General features: G+C 44.4%; 1 protein-coding gene across 1 annotated transcript in view; it reads right to left on the bottom strand.

The window, feature by feature from the left end:
• Positions 1-12668: 12668 nt before the first annotated feature.
• ELP3 (elongator acetyltransferase complex subunit 3) overlaps positions 12669-26050 on the bottom strand; it is a 200674-nt gene continuing 187292 nt past the window's right edge. The window contains exon 15 of the mRNA XM_077489256.1: positions 12669-12896. Coding sequence (XP_077345382.1) covers positions 12820-12896 — 77 coding nt within the window. The 3' untranslated portion in view covers positions 12669-12819. The remainder of the gene's footprint in view (positions 12897-26050) is intronic.

Here is a 26050-nt window from a genome sequence, read left to right on the forward strand (position 1 = left end):
CACACACAGACACATGTGCCCACACACACATACAGACACATGTGCACACACACACACATACAGACACATGTGCACACACACACATACAGACACATGTGCACACACACACACAGACACATGTGCACACACACACATACAGACACATGTGCACACACACACATACAGACACGTGCACACACACACATACAAACACATGTGCACACACACACATACAAACACATGTGCACACACACATACAGACACATGTGCGCACACACATACAGACACATGTGCGCACACACACACAGACACATGTGCACACACACACAGATACATGTGCACACACACAGACACATGTGCGCACACACACATACAGACACATGTGCACACACACACATACAGACACATGTGCACACACACATACAGACACATGTGCACACACACACACAGACACATGTGCACACACACACATACAGACACATGTGCACACACACACATACAGACACATGTGCACACACACACATACAGACACATGTGCACACACACATACAGACACATGTGCACACACACACACATACAGACACGTGCACACACACATACAGACACATGTGCACACACACATACAGACACATGTGCGCACACACACACAGACACATGTGCACACACACACATACAGACACATGTGCACACACACAGACACATGTGCACACACACACATACAGACACATGTGCACACACACACACAGACACATGTGCACACACACATACAGACACATGTGCACACACACACACAGACACATGTGCACACACACACATACAGACACATGTGCACACACACACACATACAGACACATGTGCACACACACACATACAGACACATGTGCACACACACACACACATACAGACACATGTGCACACACACACACATACAGACACATGTGCACACACACACATACAGACACATGTGCACACACACACATACAGACACATGTGCACACACACACACAGACACATGTGCACACACACACATACAGACACATGTGCACACACACATACAGACACATGTGCACACACACACATACAGACACATGTGCACACACACATACAGACACATGTGCACACACAAACACATTCAGACACATGTGCACACACACAGACACATGTGCACACACACACACACACAGACACATGTGCACACACACACATACAGACACATGTGCACACACACACATACAGACACATGTGCACACACACACATACAGACACATGTGCACACACACATACAGACACATGTGCACAGACACATGTGCACACACACACACATACAGCCACATGTGCGCACACACATACAGACACATGTGCGCACACACATACAGACACATGTGCGCACACACATACAGACACATGTGCGCGCACACACACAGACACATGTGCACACACACAGACACATGTGCACTCACACAGACACATGTGCACTCACACAGACACATGTGCACTCACACAGACACAGACACATGTGCACACACACACATACAGACACATGTGCACACACACACATACAGACACACACACACACACACACATACAGACACATGTGCACACAAATACAGACACATGCATACACATACATACATACACACACATGAATAAAGGCCTTTTTAACACGAATCTAGCTTGTAGTACATTACCTTTGCAGCTTCCTCATTCAGCCGGGTACTGCACTGTAGGGGGAAGCAGAGAGCACAGCACAATTCACTGCACTTTACTTTCACTTTTGAAGCTCACGGAGCTTCTCACAGTGTCGGGGATCGGCTGATCTGACAGCCCTGATCCCGCAGCACAATAAATTGAGAAAGACCAGGCGGGCCGTTCAAAACCGGACCGCGGGCCGCAACTGGCCCGCGGGCCGGACTTTGGACATGCCTGCCTTATACAATGTCCTTGCGGACTCCAATACGTGGGGAGGACAAAGAGGGCCCTAAAAGTCAGGCTGAACGAGCATATTGGTAACATCAAACGGGGCTTTGATAAGCATCCCTTATCTAGACATTATGATGAAGTACATAATAGGGATCCCTCTAACACTTTGTACATGGGGATAGATAAGTATAAACCGCATTGGAGAGGGGGGGCATTAGTGAGAGAAATCTCCCGTTTAGAAATGTCGTGGATTTATAGGTTGAAAACGTATGCCCCTTTTGGTATGAATACAGACACTGACGTGAATGCCTTTATAAATAACGCCTAGCCCAGTGTGGAAGTGGGTGGGCTGTCATTAGCTCTTGATGAGCTCTGGTTCTTTTCTTCCCTTTTTCTCGGGTTCAGTGGAATTTCCTTTGATATTCTCTTTATCCTGAACATATAATTATACCAAATTTGGATTGAGCATTGATAAGAATTTGGAATAGTGATATTGTATTCTGTAGTGACTCACAATTTTGGAACTTTAACAATTTCCGTTAATGCAATATCTATGTTGGGGCTCTTTTTGTATTTGTGTTTTTAATTTTTATCATTCATTTTTTTGTGTTTTATTCATAAATGTTTTTGGGTATGTATATGATTTGTATTAAATTACCCAATATGACACTGTAGGGATACGATGATCTCTGTATACATATAATTTATGTTATTCATTCTCTACAACATTCAAAAGTTTTATTTGATGTTATTGTTGAGGTTTTGTTCATCTATATGTAGCGCTGGGACAGGCCTTTTCCTCCATTGGTCTCACCTGGTGCACATAGGTACATTATCTAAGGGTTTGCTTTACCCGTCGTACTTTATTTTCTTTTGTTTTTGTCTCCATTAGGAGGAACGTGAGGTGACGTGTTGCATCACTGGTATACACGTGGGAGGAGTTAAGGTGTCCAATGCTTTCCCATTCATACATCGGAAGCGAGGCTTGGCTCATGCGGGGCTTAGACTTCCGGTGTGAGTGATGACGAGGCTTGGACGGCTTTGAAACGTGGCCTTTCGGCGCGTGCGGGGGGTGGGGCGTGGTCATTGTGCCTCTGCTCCGGTCAGGCGGGTGATTACGCCGATGTGCGTCACTTCCGCCGCTCCGACCAAGGTGACCTCGCCTCTGATTGGACATTGACTTTGAGGTTTGGTTTCTTTTTCTTAATAAGGGGCCGAAAAAATAATTTAAATTATTTAACATTATTTGTTTCACGTTTTTTAGACATGGCCATGTAATTTAAAGCATTCAATATTAGTTGCTTTACGTTCTTTAGATATGGCCATGGGTAGGTGTAACAGACGCATGTGAGTCACTTCCGGCACGCATCTGAAAATGAGGCCTGGGTCTCCAATGGAGGAGGAGGCGTGGACTTCTTTTTATTATAAAATAGGGGGCATAATGGCGTGTCACCCGTACCCCGAGATGACGTGATATATCACGAAACGCGTAGGGCGGTGTGACACGCTATTTCTTTGCCTCTGAAACAACAGTTAGAATAAGGATATGATTGTGGAGAATTGCGCTCGGCCGACGCTTCCCATCATGATATGCCTTTCCTTACAATAATTCTGTAAGTGCATCTCTCTTTTTACTTTTATTTTAATAAATGGTTTTACACTATTTGGAGTGTTTTTTTCCTTCCTATGGTGGACCATTCGCTTTTCTTATTGGAATATTCTCGAGTTGTGTTCCTGTTTGAGAGTGGAGCCAGGGTTGGAGGATTCAAGTTTATGTATGGTCTGACCTGACCCCTTAAAAGCGCACCTTACTAGGACATCTGGTAAGGAGCCAATCTTATTTGTTTGGTGGTGGTGCACCTCAGCTTGTCCTGCGTTGGAACACGTTTTAGGGACCTGGAGTTATCTGTGACACGTGGTGTTTCGTCCACAGTTCATATATATATAAAATTTTGTTTTTTTTATAAGAATTATCACAAAAGGACATATTGATTATTTATTTGATTCATTTGCACATTTTATTTTGCATGTCAGTGTATGGTATAACATTATTGTGATCCACTGTATATGTAATCAATGACACTGCTGTATATTTATTGCTAAATGTGTTTAGTATATGTTATACAATAGGTTTGGGATTCACTAGACACATAGTGATGTTATTTTAGATGTAACACTTTTGCACTGTATGAGTTTTCTTTCTGAAACAGGTGTCATTTAATTATAATCACCTTGGGTTTATATCCAGTTTTTTGGGTGAGGCGTTTATACCTTAATATTAAGTATTAGGGATTGCGCGGTTCTTTCCCTTTTTCTGATCCACCTGGGTGCCTACATGGACTTCTATAAGTGCTGACTGTCCTCCTTGAGCTATATACTGTAGATCTGTGAAGGTTTTCATTTATTCAGGTCATTGTACAGTGCCTTGCAAAAGTATTCGGCCCCCTTGAACTTTTCAACCTTTTGCCACATTTCAGGCATCAAACATAAAGATATAAAATTTTTATTTTTTGTGAAGAATCACCAACAAGTGGGACACAATTGTGAAGTGGAACGAAATCTATTGGATAATTTAAACTTTTTTAGCAAATAAAAAACTGAAAAGTGGTGCGTGCAAAATTATTCGGCCCCTTTACTTTCAGTGCAGCAAACTCACTCCAGAAGTTCAGCGAGGATCTCTGAATGATCCAATGTTGTCCTAAATGACTGATGGTGATAAATAGAATCCACCTGTGTGTAATCAAGTCTCTGTATAAATGCACCTGCTCTGTGATAGTCTCAGGGTTCTGTTGAAAGCGCAGAGAGCATCATGAAGACCAAGGAACACACCAGGCAGGTCCGTAATACTGTTGTGGAGAAGTTTAAAGCCGGATTTGAATACAAAAATATTTCCCAAGCTTTAAACATCCCAAGGAGCACTGTGCAAGCGATCATTTTGAAATGGAAGTATCAGACCACTGCAAATCTACCAAGACCTGGCCATCCCTCTAAACTTTCAGCTCAGACAAGGAGAAGACTGATCAGAGATGCAGCCAAGAGGCCCATGATCACTCTGGATGAACTGCAGAGAACTACAGCTGAGGTGGGAGAGTCTGTCCATAGAACAACAATCAGTCGTGCACTGCACAAATCTGGCCTTTATGGAAGAGTGGCAAGAAGAAAGCCACTTCTCAAAGATATCCATAAAAAGTCTCGTCCAAAGTTTGCCACAAGCCACCTGGGAGACGCACCAAACATGTGGAAGAAGGTGCTCTGGTCAGATGAAACCAAAATCCAACTTTTTGCCCACAATGCAAAACGATATATTTGGCGTAAAAGCAAAACAGCTCATCACCCTCAACACACCATCCCCACTGTCAAACATGGTGGTGGCAGCATCATGGTTTGGGCCTGCTTTTCTTAAGCAGGGACAGGGAAGATGGTTAAAATTGAGGGGAAGATGGATGCAGCCAAATACAGGACCATTCTAGATGAAAACCTGTTGGAGTCTGCAAAAGACCTGAAACTGGGACAGAGATTTATCTTCCAACAAGACAATGATCCCAAACATACAGCAAAATCTACAAAGGAATGGTTCACAAATAAATGTATCCAGGTGTTAGAATGGCCAAGTCAAAGTCCAGACCTGAATCCAATTGAGAATCGGTGGAAAGAGCTGAAAACTGCTGTTCACAAACGCTCTCCATCCAACCTCACTGAGCTCGAGCTGTTTTGCAAGGAAGAATGGGCAAGAATTTCAGTCTCTCGATGTGCAAAACTGATAGAGACATACCCCAAGCGACTTGCAGCTGTAATCGCAGCAAAAGGTGGCTCTACAAAGTATTAACGCAAGGGGGCCGAATAATTTTGCACGCCCCACTTTTCATTTTTTTATTAGTTAAAAAAGTTTAAAAAATCCAATAGATTTCGTTCCACTTCACAATTGTGTCCCACTTGTTGGTGATTCTTCACAAAAAATAAAAATTTTATATCTTTATGTTTGAAGCCTGAAATGTGGCAAAAGGTTGAAAAGTTCAAGGGGGCCGAATACTTTCGCAAGGCACTGTATATCTAGTATTAGTCAGTCACAACCAACTGAACTTGTCCTGTAGTGTTAAAGACAATTCGCTGCTCATCCAAGTGGCTTCCTCAGTTCTAATATAGTTGCAAGATTTACTCAGTCACCTTAATTTAATGACTGTTTCTCTTTCGTTCACAGCTCCATTAATCTTTACCATAGAGTTGTTAGGCCACCTTCAGGAGAGGACTAGGCAGAACATATTATACATGTGAAAAAACAGAACTGTACAGTTCCGCCCAGGGGGCGGTCCCTCCAGTAACATCCCCTCAGCCTGCCTCCTGCAGCTCAGTTTTTTCCTGCCTAGTGAAGGAGATGGACCTAGGAACCCTGCTGGCCCATCGGTCCTGGGATTTTTTTGCAGACGTTTGTCTTTTGCGCAAGATTTTGGATCCTGTGATCTACTATCAGCAGCGGGCTGGGTGACAGGCTGGATACCCTTATCCTGCGTGTGCAGACCAAAGCTACGCGCTGGGTTGGCCACGACATGCCCCTCAGGCTCCAGGGGTGGCCGGTGAGCGCAACGCTCCGGGGCACACATACGACTGGGCTACTGCTGTCTGAGTCACAGTGTGCCGTGGCTAGCAGCCACCTCATACTCTTCTGGAGTGGGTCTGTGATGGAATGTCCCCAGCTCGTCCGGATGGTAAGTACAGCGCTCCCTGCCTCGGCGGGGTTGAGCGGCTGGGCATTCCCTGGGAGGTCGATTCGGGGGTCTCTCTCTTCTCTCCCTGTCCCTATCTCCCCTCCCCCCCTCGTGGGGGATGCTGCATGATGACTGCTGAGCAGTGCGTGTGCCCTGGGAGGCTCTCACCTTGGATGGGAGGCTGCGCTGGGTGGCTGTGTCCCTGGATGTCTGTGGTTTCCCCGCTGGGTGTCTGCACATGCTGATCGCCATAGCGCTGTTCTGCCGCCATTTTCTCTGTCTTTTTCACTGTCCTTCTCTGTGTACAGTTGTTTGTCAGCCATGTTTGGTGTGACTCAGGGCAAAGCATAGTCAGGAACCATTTTACTGTAGTTTGGCGGCCATTTTCCCTGTAATTTTGTCCTTTATACTGGATGCCAGACGGACATTTTGTTGTAGCCCAGTGAGGTTTGCTCAGCGCTGGTACCTGAGGCTCAGAACAGCACGGTTTCTCACTCAGGACACCTGGGAGCTGACACAGGACACAGGCACTTGTAGCTGAGTGGCGCAGAACTCGGTCAGGGTGGTGAGTCCTGCGGTGGGGCCCCTTAGTCTGCAGCAGCTAGGAGAGTGGGACTGTGCACCTGTCCTAAGTCCCCAAGGGTGGCAGACAGGGTGGGTCAGCATGGCTTCAGAAATTGATGTTTTTTCCCCCTAACTCCCTGCAACCGGCTCGTCTGCAAACAGTGCAGTGCCTTTGAATGCCTTGTCGGCGGTCCTGAAAACGTTCGTTGCCAGGGTGGAAGCGGTGTGCGGGCCCAAGGTGGTAGAAAGTGGCCCCCGCTCTCCGGGGAGAGCTCTGACACAGACTCAGGCCCAGCTGAGACTAGCGGCCCCTACTGTTTTGTTTCAGATGATGAAAGAAGAAAATCTTGCAGGAACTTAGATTTACGCCACGCTCGCTCAAGAGCACGGCTGTGTCTCTTGAGACTTCTGGTGTTGTCTGTTTGCCAGGGTTGTGGCAGACGGGGTCTGGTTCTGTGTGTAGAAAAAGGAGCAAGTACGTCGGGGGGGGGGGGGGTGACAGTGTGTTGTTGTAGATGGAAGTGGTTAGGTCTGGGCAGGACAGGGGTGTGATTTTGTCATAAAAGGCCATCAGTAGCAGAGTGAAGAAGGGAAGGGTTGAGGTTGTGAAGGTTTCTGTGGGTAGTGGTTTGTGGGTTGGCAGCATGGGATGTAGGAGACAAGGAGAGAGTGAAACGGATAAAGCTGTGATCAGAGAGAGGAAAGGGTGTGTTAGAGAGATTGCAGGGAGTGCAGCGATGGGAGAATACGAGGTCGAGAGTGTTACCGTTGGAGTGAGTGGTGGTTTGTATCCATTGTGTTAGGTTAAAAGAGGAGGTTAGGTTGAGTAGTTTAGAAGTGGTAGTAGTATTAACATTGATTGGAATGTTAAAGTCACCTAGGATGATGGAAGGCACTTCAGATGACAGAAAATAGGGTAGCCATGCAGAGAAGTCATCCAGAAAGCGTGGCACTGGTCCAGGAGGTCGATAACTGCGACCCTCAGACAAACTGGAGAGAAAAGACAAATGCAGTGCATTTCGAAAGAGCAGGGAGAAAGAGAGGGAGGTGTGGGAAGTACCTGGAAGGTGCATTGTGGGGAGAGGAGAAGTCCAACACCACCTCCCTTTTGTCCACTGGGTCTGGTTGGAGTGAGTCCAAAGGAGGCCACTGTGGGACAGGTCAGCTGGAGAGGTAGTGTTGAATTCCTGGAGGCAGGTTTCGGTTATAGCAAATAGATTAAGGGATTTGGAGAGGAAAAGGTCATTGACAGAGGCTAGTTTGTTGAAGACTGAGTGGGCATTCCAGAGGGCACATGAAAGAGGGGGGCCGACTTGTGGAATCAGGGGAATTGGGATGAGAAGGTGGGAGTTAAGACTGTTGGAGGAGGTAGACAATTTTGGGGGTGGGAATTGGGTGTGGGAGGGCCGGGGTTTGGTGCAATGTCCCCAGACATTAGGAGTAGTAGGCAGGTGAGGGTGGTAAGGCGGGAGTGGGATTTATAGGAGGGCAGATGCTGTGGTGGAATGGACATGGTGATACTGTGTGGGCTTAGAATGAGCAGGAGGTGGTAAGTGGAGTGATATTGAGTGGGCAGAAGAGAGGGAGATATGTAAAGATTGGGGGCTGGAGATGGGGGATAAATGAATGAGTCTGAGGAGAGAGGACGTTATAACAAAGATTAGTGTGAGCATGTTGAAGGGTGGGGAGAGGGGAATAGAAGGAAGGCTGAGGTAAGTTAGAGTATTAAGAGGAACTTCCTGCCAAACAGCAGTGGAACAATAATGTCTGAACTTTTTTGTAGCAGTGCCCTAGTCAAAGTGCCCATGTACAAGTGCCAAACACTTGTTGCCGGCGTGACACTTTGTGCAGGAGTGACCAGCCTAAAACCTCGCCAGCCGTCCCAAGAAATGAACTACATTTATACTGGGAAGGTGTGGGGGGATGATTCAAAATTATTCAATTAAAAGCTGATAAAAACAGGCTTGTAGGGTGGGGGTTGGGTTTTACAACTGGCCTGGACAGAGTGCAGTGCAAGAGGGGGCAACAGAATAAGGATAAGGTGGTGTTGCTTCCGCAACCTTCTTTTCTGCCGAAGGTGGTTTCGGTGTTCCACATCAATGAAGATATTGTGTTACCATCTCTGTGTCCTAAACCAACACATCCTAAGACAGTGATGGTGAACCTTGGCACCCCAGGTGTTTTGGAACTACATTTCTCATGATGCTCAACTACACTTCAGAGTGCCTGAGTATCATGGGAAATGTAGTTCCAAAACATCTGGGGTGCCAAGGTTCACCATCAATGTCCTAAGAAGTGGCCCTTTATTCCCTGGACGTGGTCAGGGCTATATGGGTATATTTGTCTGCCACGGCTCCCTTTCGGAAGTTAGATTCTCTGTTCATTTCGGTAGCTAGTCCAAAAAAGAGGTATGGCGGTCTTGTCGATCACCATTTCCAGGTGAATCAGACAGACGTGGTACAGGCCTACGCCTTGAAGGGGCAGGTTTCCTATCATGGCTCATTCCACCGCAAAGTTTTGCAGGCGGCCGTGTAATGTTGCAATTCTGCACTCCTTTTTCTGTTTAAAGAAAATACAGTTTGAGTATAATGCACGGTTGCATTGTTGACCATAAGTCCTGATGCCACTAGTTAAGGGGATGACTCCCTTGTTAGGGAGCACTTCTGGTTGTGAGTGAGGGTTTTATTATGCTGTTCCCACCCCTCGTTATGACACTGCTTGGGGACGTCCCTATGGTCAAGATTAATGGAGATGTGTCAGTCAGTGAACGAAAGAGAAAATAGGAGTTTTGTACTCACCATAAAATATTTTTCTCTGAAGTTCACTGACTGACACAGCACCCTCCCCTCCTAATGATCTACGTTATACTGCTTGTTGACGTACTGAGGCTGCAGGAGGCAGGCTGAGGGGATGTTACTGAAGGGACTGTAAAGTTCTGTTTTTTCACATGTATAACATGTTCTGCCTAGTCCTCTCCTAAAGGTGGCATAACAACCCTATGGTCAAGATTAATGGAGCTGTGTCAGTCAGTGAACTTCAGAGAAAAGGATTTTACGGTGAGTACAAAAATCCTATTTTTATGGTACTGTAGAGTAGGGTTATAGAGGTACTGAATGTAGTTCCCCAAGCTGGCTACTATGTGCCACCATAGTTAGAGTCAAGCACCCTCATAGTGAGAGTAGGCCTCTATAGTAGGAGTTCCCAAATGTATTTGACCTTCTGCCCCCGTTTAAAAAAAAAAAAAAATCAGCACCCCCCCCCCCCCGGAAATCTACCTTCTGTAAGTGAACAGAAATATGCAAATCTGTGTTCTTTTATGTATCTATATTTCTATCTACTGTCTCTGTCTAGGGGAAAGATGAAAGGAGATATCCCTACCTGCTCCTCTCGGCACAACACTGGTCACTGCAGCTCCGGCACCCCGCATTCTAGCAGCCTCGAGTCATGAAGTCATCAAGCTAAGAGCAACGTCCACAGCCCTGCCCTGGTTTTGAGGACACCAGGAACAGTCCACCGCTGGATCGGAGTGGGATGGATTTGCTGGGGAGCAGACGTTTGGGCAAGTATAAAGTTTCTTCCTCTCCCCTGATCAAAATGAGCACTTAACCCTTGCAGTGCAGTCCCCACTGCAAGGGATATTTTTTTTTCTGCCTGGAGTTGGGGTTAAAGATCTGATGGTGGACTTGACCCCTGATCGATAACTTGCAACTTTATTTGGAAAATAAAGTAATCACTATGGGTTTAATATTATGTTACTTAACAGATGAAACTTGTATGAATGGTTTTTCAAAATTTTCTTTATGCCTCCACCACCCTCTTATTTTTATTCAATGCCTGCCAATTGCTCAAGAGTCTACTCCCCCCTGCCTGGATCATTCCATCAACCCCCAGGGGGTGGTATTTCTCACTTTGTGAAGCACTGCACTAGAGGCTTTTGGAGTAGTGATGGGGGTATGATCCCAGTGTAGGGCATCTTGGAAAAAAAAGTCTGTGTATATAGTTTGGTGGGAGTCTGTATTGCAAGAACCAAGCCACGACAAAGATGTTATCTTTAAAGGCTTTAGCTTCTGGTATCTTCACCTTGGGGGGGTAAGAAGGGAAGAGATGCAGGACTACCACAATCCCAAGCTGCACGGGACTCAGGCAAAACCCTTCAGGTATAGGCTGCTCCTTGACTTGGCTCTCATCCCTGATGTTCTTGTTATCAGATTGCAACTAAAGGAATTTTCTGTCACCATTGGAATGATTGTAAGTATGCAAATATGTGATGAAAGGCATTTCAGTAAACCATTAAAAAGCTGTTGATGTTTGAACTCTTCCTTCTAACCTCAACACGGGGACGTCTTCTGGAAACAAACTGGTGCTGGATGAGGCTGCTATTGGATTCCATTGCCGTAAGACTTGATCCAGGTATGGCTGGTAGTATGTGCAGGAAAGAAGTACAGATGGTATGATAACAGGCAGTACGTACAAGAAATAAGTGCGGAGAGTATGAAGGCAGGACAGGAGTGCGCAGGGTATGAAGGTGGGCAGTTCCGGGGAAATGAGTGCAGAGGTTATAACAGGCAGTGTGGGCAGGAGAGGAGTGCAGAAAGTATGGCGGTGGCAATGTATGCAGTATAGGAGTACAAAGGGTATCACAATGCTGTGTGTGAGGTGTGGAGTGGGTGTCCGTTGTGGAGCCTTAGAGGGATGTGTTTTAGTAAGAGGCATAAGGTAGTGGGGAGATGTCCATCGGTTGGGGGTTGGAGACAGACAGGAAATATCAGGGGTGGTGTGAGGTGACCTTGGGAAGGGGTTCGAGGAAGGTCTCTCAGTGGGCATGTGAGGCAGCTGGTGGGAGTCTGTCATGGGGTGATTAAGGTGGCTGGGTGAAGGGGATGTCTGTTGATGGGACATGAGAGGGCTGTGAGATCAGGGGCAGATGAAATCCTTTAGACACCACCCCTTTATTTTCATACTGACCCATGCTGGGATCTGAGGGCCCTTCAGGTGGCCAGACGTGGTTCCATTTTTTTCATTCAGCCAACGAGCTAAACTAAAAGAACTGACCCTATTCCCCCATACACACATTTGAGGTGGATGGGGAATCCTCCCCACTGTGCAATTGTTGGAGACTCCCCCACAGTCAGAATACACAGATCAGAGCTACAGCCATTGGATGCACCCACTGATCAAACATCTTTTATCCAACAGGATTGTTGAACAGAAGTCTATTGATAGTTCAACTTCTCTTCAACTCCACTGGCGACCCATGGGTGGAAATTCGGCCATATCCTGACCCAGCCAAATTTCAATCCATCTATGGCCACCGTGAGTGTCAAAGAACCACAGGAGCTTACAATATCAGGCCAACTTCAGGCCCCTCACAGTACCACACAGCTTTAACATCTGTAATTCACTTTCCCGACAACAGTTTCAAGGAATTCTTCTCTCCGTACAAATCAATCAGAACATAAGAAATTACATAAATTGATAGCAAGTCAAAAATAACAAGCAACATTGACCAGTTGTGCGTTTATTTGAATATAAATAAGATATATGGCTCTGTTCTCATAGAAAAAGGCAATGAAAGATGGAGAAAGGAAAACATAAAAACAAATATCTAGATACAGATGCATAAGCAGAGATTGATGTTCATAGCTGTCCCCTCTCAGTCCAATCTCTTCACCATGTATGGCCCCTCTAGCTCATAGCCGATTTTTCTGTAATAGTTTCGGGTGCCAACACCTAGAGGGGAAAAAAGAAAACAAGTCAGCAAATTGAAAAGCAGAGGCATAAAACATGTTGACATGGAACCTGACAAAATCCAAGATCTGCTCTCGTTCGCTATAAAAATCAAATTCCTAAAAGACAACTGTACCTTTAATATGCAGTGCTAACTTCAGTAACAGCTACGAGCCTGATAGGGCTGCTGTAATTGCACTCAAAATGTTGGTGCCCAGCAGCAGTCTCACGGGTTTGGATGTCTACACTAGGGAAGCTTTTATAGGTAAATAACATGCCTAAAACATATTAAATGCAGATAAATTATACTCCTATGGGAGGATTGATGATGAAATGAATGGCCTTGCAACAGATTCTTTTTAAGGTGTACAGCCAGTCCATTCAAAACAAATGTATTTCCTTAATGCTGGGCACCTTACCATGCGATAACATGGTGCATTAGTGTGCTTGCGTTACCTTAAATACCGCTAGGATAAATACCCGGTTCTGTGTTCGTATTACAATGTAGCTTCATGCAATCCTTAGCACTGTGAGCCAGTTAGGCCGCTGCTGCTTTATTTACCCTATGAGCATGCTTACTGGAAGTGAGAAACACAAGGACGATCAGATCATTGTGTTCTTACACCTTGGTTGTTCAAGCAGCAGGATGAAGAAGAAAAAAACGATGCCTAAGGTTAGGGAGCTTCAACAACCATTTTTTTCTATTTTCACTTGAAGCAAATGGGTCTTCACCAGTACTTTGATTCTGCAAAGGGTAGGGGTGGTGAGGAATAGGAAAAGTGCTGAACCATGCACAGAGATGACATGTGCTGCCAGATAGGATAAAATGTATACTGTAAATGACATGCACCATGGCACCACTCCAAAGCACAATCTGCAGGGAGTGTCTGTGGATGTTTTGGCCACTAAAGGCACACATTTCACTCCCGCAAATACATACAAATCATGGGTACTGGTAATACTACAGCATACAAAGTAATTTTAAACAATTGGACAATAGTGAGCTTCAAACTTTGTGATAGATCCTGTTCTGTTACGGTATCTATAAAGATATGGTTTTACCAATTTGGTGTGAAGAAACTCAAAGTTGACTGCACAGAGCCCTGACATCAACCCTACTGATCAACTTTAGGATGAACTGGAACGCAAAATGTAAACCAGGCCTTCTGACCCATCACTAACACCTCAACCCTACTGAACACCTTTGGGAGGACTTGGAACCCCAATCGTGAGCCATGTCTTCTCATACAACATCAATACCTCAACCCTACTGAACATCTTTGGGCTGACTTGGAAAGCCAATTGTAAGCCAGGTTTTTCATCTAACATCAATACCTCAAGCCCAGTGTGTCATAGTTATGCAATAGAGTTCGTCTGCTTACCTGTCTCCATGTGTTAATTTCTAGAGACCAGCCGACCCTCACCTGACTGCTTTTATAATCCATCCTCTGGCATGGCTGAACCCTAGCTCCTATCAGAGAACTCTATATTAACCTGTGCACTGCTAGCCAACCCTGCTGATCAACCTTTGTGTGTTAGCTTCCTGTTACCTGCCGTGTGCTCTTCTATTGTTTTCTGTTACCTGTGATCCTGACCTTTTGGCGTGTCTCCGACTTTTCCTGTCTGCTTGTGGCCCCGACCTTGGCTCTGTCCCTCACCATCCCTATCCTCCTGTTGCCTACTGTGGGTGTGAGCTGGGGGACTCTGGGGGTCGCGACCTGGAGCCAGTTGCAGCCAAGTCCATCCTCACCACTCGAGGCTCTGGTGAACACCTGCTGGCTCTTAGACTCCGCGCCCCAGGGAATCTTACGCTCTAACCCTGATGGGATCCATCTTGGTGTTCTGGCGGCCCTGCCTTCCTATCACCTTGACCCCCGTCTGCAGCAGTCAGCCGTAGGGTCCACAACCTTCTTAAACTTCTCAAAAGCATCTGTCACCTGGCCTCAAGGTGACCTGACACAGTGAATACCTTTGGAACGCCAATTGTGAGCCAGGTGTTCTCATCAAACATCAATACCTTAACACTACTGAACATCTTTGTGATGACTCGGAATGCCAATTTTGAGCCAGGTCTTCAATGCCTTAACACCACTGAACTTTGGAATGACTTTGAACACAAACTATGAGCCAGACCTTCTCATTCATCATCTATACCTCAAAAACATTATTCGTGAGTCATGTCATATCATCCAAAATTGGACACACTCCAAAATCTTGTGGAAAGCCTTCTGAGAAGTGTGGAGGCTGTTACAGACACACATTGGGAAAGGAGGGGGGGGGGGGGGTTGAGTCAACTCCATTTTAATGTGTATGGGTTTGTATTGGGATGTCCAACAAGCTTCACTTATTAAATCACATAAAGTGCATCAAAGTCAGGAAATTGTTGGCAAAGCTATAAGAGATATTGTTATTTATGAAGAGGCCAGTCCATCACACTGCTGCTTTCCCACTGTAAATACAGCAGTTCTATGCTAAAAACACAAGCATTCATATATTAGCAGGATAATGAAGATACACAATAAATTACACCACTAATTCAAGGACCACAGTTTTAATAAAAAAAGGTTTATTTTCTTCAATGCAGAGAAAGAAGTAACTATCGCAATACTCCATCTGTGCTAGGTTCATGCAGTGTGGAGAGCTCTTATTTCCATTAAGATAGCCCAAACGGCACAGTACAAATCAATATTTCCTATCTCAGACTACAAGGCTGAATTTCCACATGTGCACCGAGCTGAAATACAGACTGAAAATGACTGAGCTTTATTAAAAACAAAAAGTAAATGCAATCTGCCGTAAACATCTGCTTCTTTCTGGGGCTTTAGATAAAGCGGACCTAAACTCCATTTTAAAGAGCAGGTATAATCCATATTGGTCATTTGTTTTTCTTTTACGTTTCAATACTTGTAAAGTTGTTTTATATGCTATATGACCAAAAATACTGTGTATAGCATCACCCCCGGAGGAGTTTGTTGACCATTCCGTTGTTCCAAGACCATGGCTGTTAATATGGGGATATACCCCCTTTGGAGTTCTAATAGCTTTCACTCTACTGGGAAGACTTTCCAGAAGATATTGGAAGGCGTCTGTTACCCTGTTTCCCCTAAAATAAGACCCAGCCTGATTGTCGGTGTTGGCTGCAATATAAGCCCTACCACCCAAATAAGCCCTACTCCGTTTCCTCAAAAATAAGCCCTACCCTGAAAAGAAGACCTACAAGGACTTTAACTAGGGCTTATTTGGGGGGTAGGGCTTTTATTGCAGCTATCACCGACAATCACACTAGGTCTTATTTTAGGGGAAACAGGGTAGAAATTGTGCCCATTCAGACAAAAAAACAAACACACATGTGAGGTCAGGTACAGAATGTTGAGAAGACCTGGCTCCCAACTGGCATTCCAATTCATACAAAGGGTGTTCAGTAGGGTTGAGGTCAGGGTTCTGTGCAGGGCACTCAAATTCCTCTATACCAAACTGGTTAAACCAGGTCTTTATGGAGCTGGCTTTGCAGACAGTCACACAAAAGAACAATCACTAACTGGTGTGCTTTATATAAGTCTTTGGGGGACAGGTCACTAGCCATGGTAGAAGCCTACCAGAGCAAGGAATAAGGCAAATTTTATAGCTTCTGATGTATTCAGATTCATATCCAGGGAAGCATCCCTTTAGAGGTCAATGTCAAGATAAGCAAGAACTATAAAGGACTGAAGGGATTTTGGGATCTCCTTCTTTCTACCCATAATTTTCCTTTGTGTTCTACAATATATGCTTCTAAGTGTACGTTAAGCCAAAAACCTTGTATCGAGTAGTAAAATCGCCTTCCATGTATTAACTGCCTTTCAGGGCTCCATTAGAAAGATTTAAGGTTCAAAGTTTAACTCAGATATAAGCAAATATTGTCTAAATACAAGAGTCATGAGTATTTTTCCGTGAATCTTAGTAATCTTTGTGCCTTTCTTTTAGATTTGTGCCAGAATCCAGGGTGAAACGTTCTTGTAATAAAGACAGCTCACTGCGGCTCTCTCTCCTTGTGCAGGGTGACTGGTCTTGCATCCGCTCCTTCTGTATAAGCCATGCACAACACACTGATGATGTCACTGCTACTTTTCCAAGGTAATGTCTGGTTATGCAAAAGGTATTTGGTACACACAAAGTGGATCTAAAACAGATCAGAGCAGAGTCTACATGATAGTAGGAAGAGTATTGTAAAGCGTGATGAACTGACCCTAGCTATACCCTCTGATAAAGTTTTAAGGACGTAACGCATAGGGAAGAGGCGTTCCCAGGAGTTTGAGGATGCAGAATTGATCTGCATTAGCCAGAGTGAGAGCAGTATATGGGAGTTTGATAAACGATCCATCTGCCTATGAGAATGTGAGTGTTCTTAATCTTTTATTATAAAGTTCATGTGTTTTACTGAGAGCACAATGCAGATTTTTTTTTTTAAGAAGCTGTGCTGGAGCTGTTGCTAAACCTGTGGAGGAGGAGTAACCCTTGAGGGGGTGGTGTGAGTTCTAAGAGCTGTGCCTGGAGAAAGCCTTAAGGAGAGAAGATTAACCTCAGCGGGGTATATGGCTTATGTGACGGCCTGTAATTTAGAAGGTCCAATAATTCAGGTGAAAGAAAAAGGAAGGTGGGACTTTGAATGAGGCTATTGATTCGTGGGGGTGAGATAATCAGAAAGTATATTTAATTGGCATATCGAGTCTGACAATACATAACAATGATGCCCATAGTAGAAAAGGTTTAATATGTATAGATACACACATGGTATTGACCTCATGAATACATTACATATACATATCAAAGGTATGGCATATAAAATTGACAGGAGATTTAATAGGGTAAAATGAATTATCGTAGATTCATATTTTATATATATATATATATATACACATACATAAACACACACACGTCTTATAAACTATACACGTCATCTAAATGGCACTATGCAGCGTAAACAATGGTAAAAAACAAACAATAACAAAAAACAAAAACAAAAAAAACACATGATCATTTGGTTATAGATAATAAGTTTAAGCAGGTTCCTATCAGTAGGCATGGGAATGCATCCTATAAGCCCGACGCGTTTCATGGATAATACCACTCTTCAGGGGAAGATACATGCATCTCTATAAAAACCAACAAAACATGAGTAGACCAGTATGATCGAACATTATACCCCTCAACGGGGAGAATGTGTTCAAGAGAAAAGGGAGAGAGTTATTCATCCCTCCGAGTACTTACATCATGATAAGTCTGGAAAATGGGGGGCAAGGAATCAGAGGCTGTCCAAATTGTCTGTACTGGGAGCTGTGGAAGGAGCCCCAAGAAAAAAAAAAAAAAAAAGAACGAAAGGCAGAAATCCAGGTGGTGGTATGAGTGGGGTTCATGTCTATATATATATATATATATATATATATATATATATATATATATATATATATATATATATATATATATATATATATATATATATATATATATATATATATATATAGTATTGTAAATATTTTATATTGTGGGAAGTAGCTAGAGCCCAATGCAAAAGTGCAGGTGGACAAGTGAATGTGAAAAGAAGAAGTGTGTGAAGAGAAAAAAAGATCAGAGATGAAAAAGAAAGAAGAAGGGGGGAGGGGGGGAGAAGGAAAAAGAAAAGGAAGAGCAAGGAAAAGAAAAAGAGAAAAAAAAGGAAAAGGAAAAAGAAAGAAAAAGGAAAAATAGAAGAAAAAAAGGAAAGAAAAGAAGACCATGAGACAGGTATAGATGACAAAAACAAAAGTGAGCATGCATTAGCATAAACAGGAAAAGAAAAACCATGTAATTACCTGTTTAGGATATAAAAGTAAGTGTCATGTAGGGTGCAGTGTGCACAGAGAGGTGCTACCATGAAGACTGGCTAGCACAGAGTGAGGATGTTAAACTCGGCACACACCCACGGGCTCCTCCCAACATCACACAGGTGTCGCTACCTGAGCCCCATCTCGATCCAGAGATGTGCACGAGTGCCTCAGCTCTCCAGGGACTCTGCCTCATTGGCAGAGACCGCAGTGGGAGCCAATGGCTGTCAGCCATGGAGCCAATCAGGAGAGAGAACGAGCGTGGGGCCGAGCCGCAGCTGTGTGTGTGAATGGACATGCAGAGCCGCAGCTTGGGAGCCTGCCATGCTCTGGGGGCACTCGGCAGGAGGGAGGGGCAAGTAGCTCCCATGAGGGACTCAAGAAGTGATAGATCTGAGCTGCTCTGTGCACAACCGCTACACAGAGAAGGTAAGTATAACATGTTATTTAACCACTTGCCGACCGCCGCACGACGATATACGTCGGCAGAATGGCACGGGCAGGCATATGGGCGTATATATAAGTCCCTGCCTGCCCGCGGGTGGGGGGCCCTATCGGGCCCCCCCCCGGTGCCTGCGGCGGTCGGCATTCCTTCGAGAGCGATCCGGGATGAGGGGGCGGCCATTCATTCATGGCCACCCCCTCGCGATCGCTCTTGACGAATGGAAATCCCCCGTGACATCACTTCCTCTCCTGTAATGTAAACACAGGAGAGGAAGTGATGTATTCTCTCCTCCGTGTCGGTATTTTTCGTTCCGACACGGAGGAGAGCGGATCGGTGAGTTGCACCAACACTCTACACACACAGTAGAACATGCCAGGCACACTCACACCCCCCCTTTACCCCCCGATCACCCCCCCCAATTACCCCTGCCCCCCAGTCACAGTGACACCAATGTCATTTTTTTTTTTTTTTTTTGCATTGGTGTCATTTGTGACTGTAATAACTGTTAGGGCAGTTAGAGTTAGCCCCCTTTAGTTCTAATGTACCCCCCTAACCCCCCCAATAAAGGTTTAACCCCGTGATCACCCCCCGTCGCCAGTGTCACTAAGGCTGGGTTCACATTGCAGCGGTTTATGAGAACGAATGTGATTCGCACCGCACTGCAGTGCAAATCACATCCGATCTCTGTGCGATTCGAGTTCAGCCATTCGCCGCACCCGCCGCAAATTCGCACGGGACCCTTTTTTTGGCCCGCAGCAGAATCGGATCGCATGGGTGTTCACACCATGCGATCCGAGTTTGCAGATCGCACTGCGATATGCGAACTGATCTGGGGGTGTCAGTAACATTTCACTGACACTCCCAGCAGTTCGCATAGGGCAGTGTGAACTGCCGCCGGGAGGCATGCGATGCGGGAACCCGCCGCGCATTCGTGGCGTTCCCGCATCGCTCCAGTGTGAACCCAGCCTAATAAGCGATCGTTTTTCTGATCGCTGTATTAGTGTCACAGGTGACGCTAGTTAGGCAGGTAGGTATTTAGGTTCGCCGCAGCTTTTTATAGCGCCAGGGACCCCCATATACTACCGCATAAAGCCCCCTGATTGCCCCCTAGTTAACCCTTTCACCAGTGATCACCATATAACTGTTACAGGTGACGCTGGTTGGTTAGTTATTTTTTTATAGTTTCAGGGCACCCGCCATTTATTACCTAGTCTCACTAGTGTACCCCTAAATTTAGGGGTGTCTACTTTCCAAAATGGGGTCATTTGGGGGGGGTTTGTGCCATCTTGGCATTTTATGGCCTTCAAAACTGTAACGCCCTTAGAAAGCCTGAAGGCGGTGCTTGGTTTTCGGGGCCCCGTACGCGGCTAGGCTCCCAAAAAGTCCCACATATGTGGTATCCCCGTACTCAGGAGAAGCAGCAGAATTTATTTTGGGGTGTCATTTCACATATGCCCATGGCATGTGTGAGCAATATATCATTTAGTGACAACTTTGTGAAAAAAAAAAAAAAAAAGTTTGTAATTTTCCCGCAACTTGTGGCAAAATATAAAATATTCCATGAACTCAACATGCCTCTCAGCAAATAGCTTGGGGTGTCTACTTTCTAAAATGGGGTCATTTGTGGGGGTTTTGTGCCATCTTGGCATTTTATGGCCTTCAAAACTGTAATAGGTAGTGAGAAGTGAACTCAAAAATTTACGCCCTTAGAAAGCCTGAAGGCGGTGCTTGGTTTTCGGGGCCCTGTACGCGGCTAGGCTCCCAAAAAGTCCCACATATGTGGTATCCCCGTACTCAGGAGAAGCAGCAGAATTTATTTTGGGGTGTCATTTCACATACGCCCATAGCATGTGTGAGCAATATATCATTTAGTGACAACTTTGTGTAAAAAAAAAAAAAAAATTTTTTTTTGTCATTATTCAATCGCTTGAGGCAAAAAAATAAAATATTCAATGGGCTCAACATGCCTCTTATCAATTTCCTTAGGGGGTCTACTTTCCAAAATGGGGTCATTTGGGGGGGTTTTGTACTGCCCTGCCATTTTAGCACCTCAAGAAATGAGATAGGCAGTCGTAAACTAAAAGCTGCGTAAATTCCAGAAAACGTACCTTAGTTTGTAGATGTGACAACTTTTGCGCAAACCAATAAATATACAATTATTGACTTTTTTTTTACCAAAGACATGTGGCTGAATACATTTTGGCCTAAATGTATGACTAAAATTGAGTTTATTGGATTTTTCTAATAACAAAAAGTAGAAAATATCATTTTTTTTCAAAATTTGCGGTCTTTTTACGTTTATATCGCAAAAAATAAAAATCGCAGAGGCAATCAAATACCATCAAAAGAAAGCTCTATTTGTGGGAAGAAAAGGACGCAAATTTTGTTTGGGTACAGCATTGCATGACCGCGCAATTACCAGTTAAAGCAGCGCAGTGCCAAAGTGTAAAAAGACCTCTGGTCATTTACCAGCAAAATGGTCCGGTCTGAAAGTGGTTAAAAAAGAAAAAAAAAAAAAAAAAAAAAGAACAAAAAACTTTATCGTCACTTTAAATCCTTTACGAATGAATGAATGAAATACTTGTATAGCGCACAATGCAAACTGAATCGCCTCTGGCTATTGAGAAATATATTCAAATAAACGTTTTTTGTGTCTGGAGTTCAGCTTTCACGTTTCTGTTTTTAAGAGGCATCGAAGATGTATTCCTTTCATCTTAAACGATGGACGCATTCTTTGGAGAGCATTTTACGCATATGCTGTCCTCAAAGAATCAGCAGAGAGAAGTTGGAGACATGGGAGTAAGTGGGTCAGGTGCTGCCGGGTAATGGAGCAGTTAGAAGATTTCTCTTCCAGAGCCGGTGTAGATGGAAATGTGTGTCGTACCTGCTGAGATCTTCGCACTACGCTTATGGGAGTAGGTAGTAAATGCTTCCATCTAAGCCTCAGACACTGAGAACTAAGTGCCTCCATTAGTAGCTCTGCACTCCCCTCAAGCCTCGACTCTACTGCCATGTCCCTCCATGGTCTCTGCCGTCATGTTAAAGCCATCTAGTGAGACGCGACTTACTATAATTCAATCAACACAAAGGCAAAACCACCATTTACACCCTGCTGCTCTGTATGTACATTCACCATTGGACAGTAAATTGCTGGAGGTTTAAATCGCTTCAGTTTCACACAGTGTTCTTGTATCACCAGTTTTATTTTTTGAGAATGTGAAAACATTAACTCATGCTTTGCATGGAGGCCAAGGAACATCTGCACTTAAAAGTGATATTCCAGGTATAGATGCCAACCAGTTGGCCAAGAAGCTCTAGTTATTAGCTTATCCAGCAGTTGTTTGTGACTTTACCCCCACCCACGAGGGTCTCTTATATTTAAAGCCCAAATTTTTCGCTTAACTTACATTATGAAGAAATCTATGGAGGGGACACCACCATTTGGCCTTGTAATAGCTACAGCAGTTGGACAGAATCGGGTATTCTGCTAGGGCTTCCTACAAATGAAGTCTCAGGGCCCTCTCATCACTAGACACTAAATTACTGGAGGTTTAAATCACTTTTAAGTTCACACAGTGTTCCCGTATTGACAGTTTTCTTTTTTGAGAATGCCAAAACATTAGCCCATGGTTTGGTGGAGGGTAAATATCAGCTTTAAGCCAAGTACAAAAATCCACAGGAAGACCTTAACAATCGGGACGTCCAAAAACAGTCCAACCAAGGGGTGATCAAGACAGTAAGCAAACGTTAACAGGTCTAATAAAAACAAACAGAAAACTGGGGTTTGCCTGCAACTCAAAACATTATCTGAAGAAGGACTTTACCTCTGGGGCTCAAGCTGAAACATATAGCTGAGAGAACTTAAAGAACTTGTGAGCAGAAGACCAGCTTTCCAAAATCTGGCAAACCATTTTGGATAATGAAAAGCCCATGAAGCCCTCAACTCCCTAGTGGAGTGCACCTTGACAGGATAGGGTGGAACCTGATTCCTTGACACCCTAAGCTTGAATGTGTGCCTGAGCTGGTGGAACAAGTATACTGGCTTCATCAAAGGGAATCGGCCTTTCTGAAAAAACTGTCACGGAGAGATAGACTCTGACAGTCCAAAACACATCCAGACAATGAAGAGAAATTTCCTTTTGACAACCTGGAGACAGGAAAAAAAAAAAAAAAAAGGATGGAAGAACAATGTCCTGGTTAAGGTAAAAGAGAAAAAAAAACTACCTTAGGCAACTACCTGGGCTTTAATACCACTTGACCTTATGCAAGACCAAGAAGGGTTCCTTGAGAGATAAGGCTCAGAAACACCCAGAGGTGATGGCGACAATTAAAAACTCTTTGTGGGTGAGAGTAGAGAAGGGAAGGTCTCTAATTGGTTCCTAAGGCAGTTTCCAAGGCGTAGAAAGAACCAGATTCAGACCCCCCAGGGTCACTGGGGAATGGACAGGGTGAGCTACATGGGAGACCTCCGTTGCAAAAGTCTTAAAGTGGAAGTAAACCCTCCTATCGTTTTCAGCCAAGGAAGCTGCCATCTTGGCCTCCCTTTAATCTTTAACTGCCATGAAGCTGCACATGTGATCAGTTATGACACCAGCCAATGGATGGTTTGACAGTTTGGTTGAGAGCACAACCAATGTGACAGTTAACATTTCGGCATGCCATGTTTTTTCAAACTGTTAGATCGATGGGTTTACTTCCGCTTTAAACGAGTGAGAGATTAACTGTCTTTGCAACAGTATGTAAAGGGCAGAAACCTGCCCCATGATAATGCTGAATGCCAGATGTGGATTCAGACCCAGCTGCATGAAGGCGATGATTTGCCTCAAGCAGTAGTCCCTAGGATGGAAGCCCCAAGACTCACAGCAAGTGAAGGAACCTTCCTCTTATGCAGTGTTTCTCAAATCCAGTCCTCAGGCCCCCCCAACAGGTCATGTTTTCAGGTTTTCCATTATTTTTCACAGGTGATTTGATCAGTTTCACTGCCTTAGCAATTACCACAGCCGTTTCATCGGAGGGAAATCCTGAAAACATGACCTGTTGGGGGGGCCTGAGGACTGGATTTGAGAAACACTGCTCTTATGGAACATCGCACGTAACAAAACACAGATAGCTTGTAGCAGGTGTGGGTCATATGAATGGAGGTGTTCAAAGTAACTTTAGGCAGACAGCCAGAATGGATGTTCTATGTGCATTTTTGCAAATGGGAAAAGCAGTGGAGAGATGCTTCCTCCATGCTGGATGTAAAGCCTACAGAAGCTTTAGGATAGTCATTTGAAGCTTTCACAGGTATTTATCCCACCTTTCACTTGTTCCCCTCTAGGTAGCTCGAGAGATGTTTACACTGCCATGTCTGATTTTCAGTACTTTCGGTTGCATGCCTAGAAGTTCGGGCATCACTATCCTGATTGGAGATGTGAGGAGCTTGTGCAAAAGACAATTGAGAATCTCCTGATATAAATAAGGGGTCTCCAAACTCTCTATACAAAGGGTCAGTTTACAGTCCTTCAGACTTAAGAGGGCCAAGCTGTGGCCAGTTGGAGTAGAAAATGCTTCAGTGTATACTCACTGCTGCTCCCCTGGCCATAGCCCGACTCTGGAAATAGACCTCTTCTCCCACCCTTGGTATGGCCATTGACATACTCAATGATCATGCTCATATGGAATACTTCTTTGCCAAAATCCATATGAATATTGATAAATTCAACCGACAATGGCAGTTCTGGTTATCACACAGAGCACAAGTACCTAGCCTTCTGCCTAGTCATGCCTTAATTATCGCACCTCCTCACCTCATCTATTATATTTTACCTTTAGCTGGACCGTAAAGAGCCATCAGGGTTTTATGGCTATCTACTAACAAAATCATATTGATCAGCTATAGCCTTGACACAAAATAGCTGGCCTACCTTTTCTATCCCCAGGTCCTTCCTCTCTCCTCAGCCTATGCTCCCCCCAACCCCCCGCCGCCCCCCCCCCGGATACCCCCCCCGAGCGGACGGTTAATGGCATTTTTGACCCTACATTCCTTATTGTTGAAAAGTACAATACAATCCATTTCCTGCTCTTCTTCTATATACACATATATTCACGTTTCAAAGGAAGCGGGCCCTACCCACATCAATTTAATTTACACGGTTTTACTCTATATGTTAAAAGAAACATTTTTACACATATATATATATTTAATAGATATATATTTAATATTTATCAATTTACAATATGCAAAGTGAACAAACAGAAAATTCTAAATAAATTCAGTATTTAGTGTGACAACCCTTTGGCTTCAAACCAGCATGAATTCTTACATTTGCACACTTGCACAAAGTCAGGGACTTGAGGATTAGAGGCAGGTGTATGATTAACCAATAAAGCAAGCAGGTGCTGATGGTCATCATATTTTTATGTAGGTTGAATCACAGTCATTAACTGAAACAGAAACAGCTGTGTAAGAGGCCTAAACCTGGGTAAGGAACAGGCAAACTCTGCTACTAAGATGAAGATGTGGAAGACCGTTTCATGTCACAGGTCATACACCATGACAAGACTGAGGACAGCAACAAGGCACAAAGTAGTTCTACTGCGTCAGCAAGGTCTCTCCATAGCAAAGATTTTAATGAGACTGGGGTTTCAAGATGTAATTCCCAAGCTCTTATAAAGAAGCAAAAATAAACTGGCAAAGTTGAGCACTGTAGATGCAGTGGTAGGCCATCAAAACTTAATGCGGCAGATGAAAGACCCATCATGCTTACTCCCCTTTCACATTGGAAGATGTCCAGCAGTGCCATCAAAAGTCTGGCCAGACAAGGTTTTCATGGAGGAATCGTGGCCAAAAATCCATACCTCTATAATGGAAACATGGCCAAGTGGCTCAA

The sequence above is a fragment of the Lithobates pipiens genome, unplaced genomic scaffold (assembly GCF_037356315.1).
Source record: "Lithobates pipiens isolate NorthernLeopardFrog02 unplaced genomic scaffold, aLitPip1_a1.2 Scaffold_18, whole genome shotgun sequence".
NCBI lineage: Eukaryota > Metazoa > Chordata > Amphibia > Anura > Ranidae > Lithobates > Lithobates pipiens.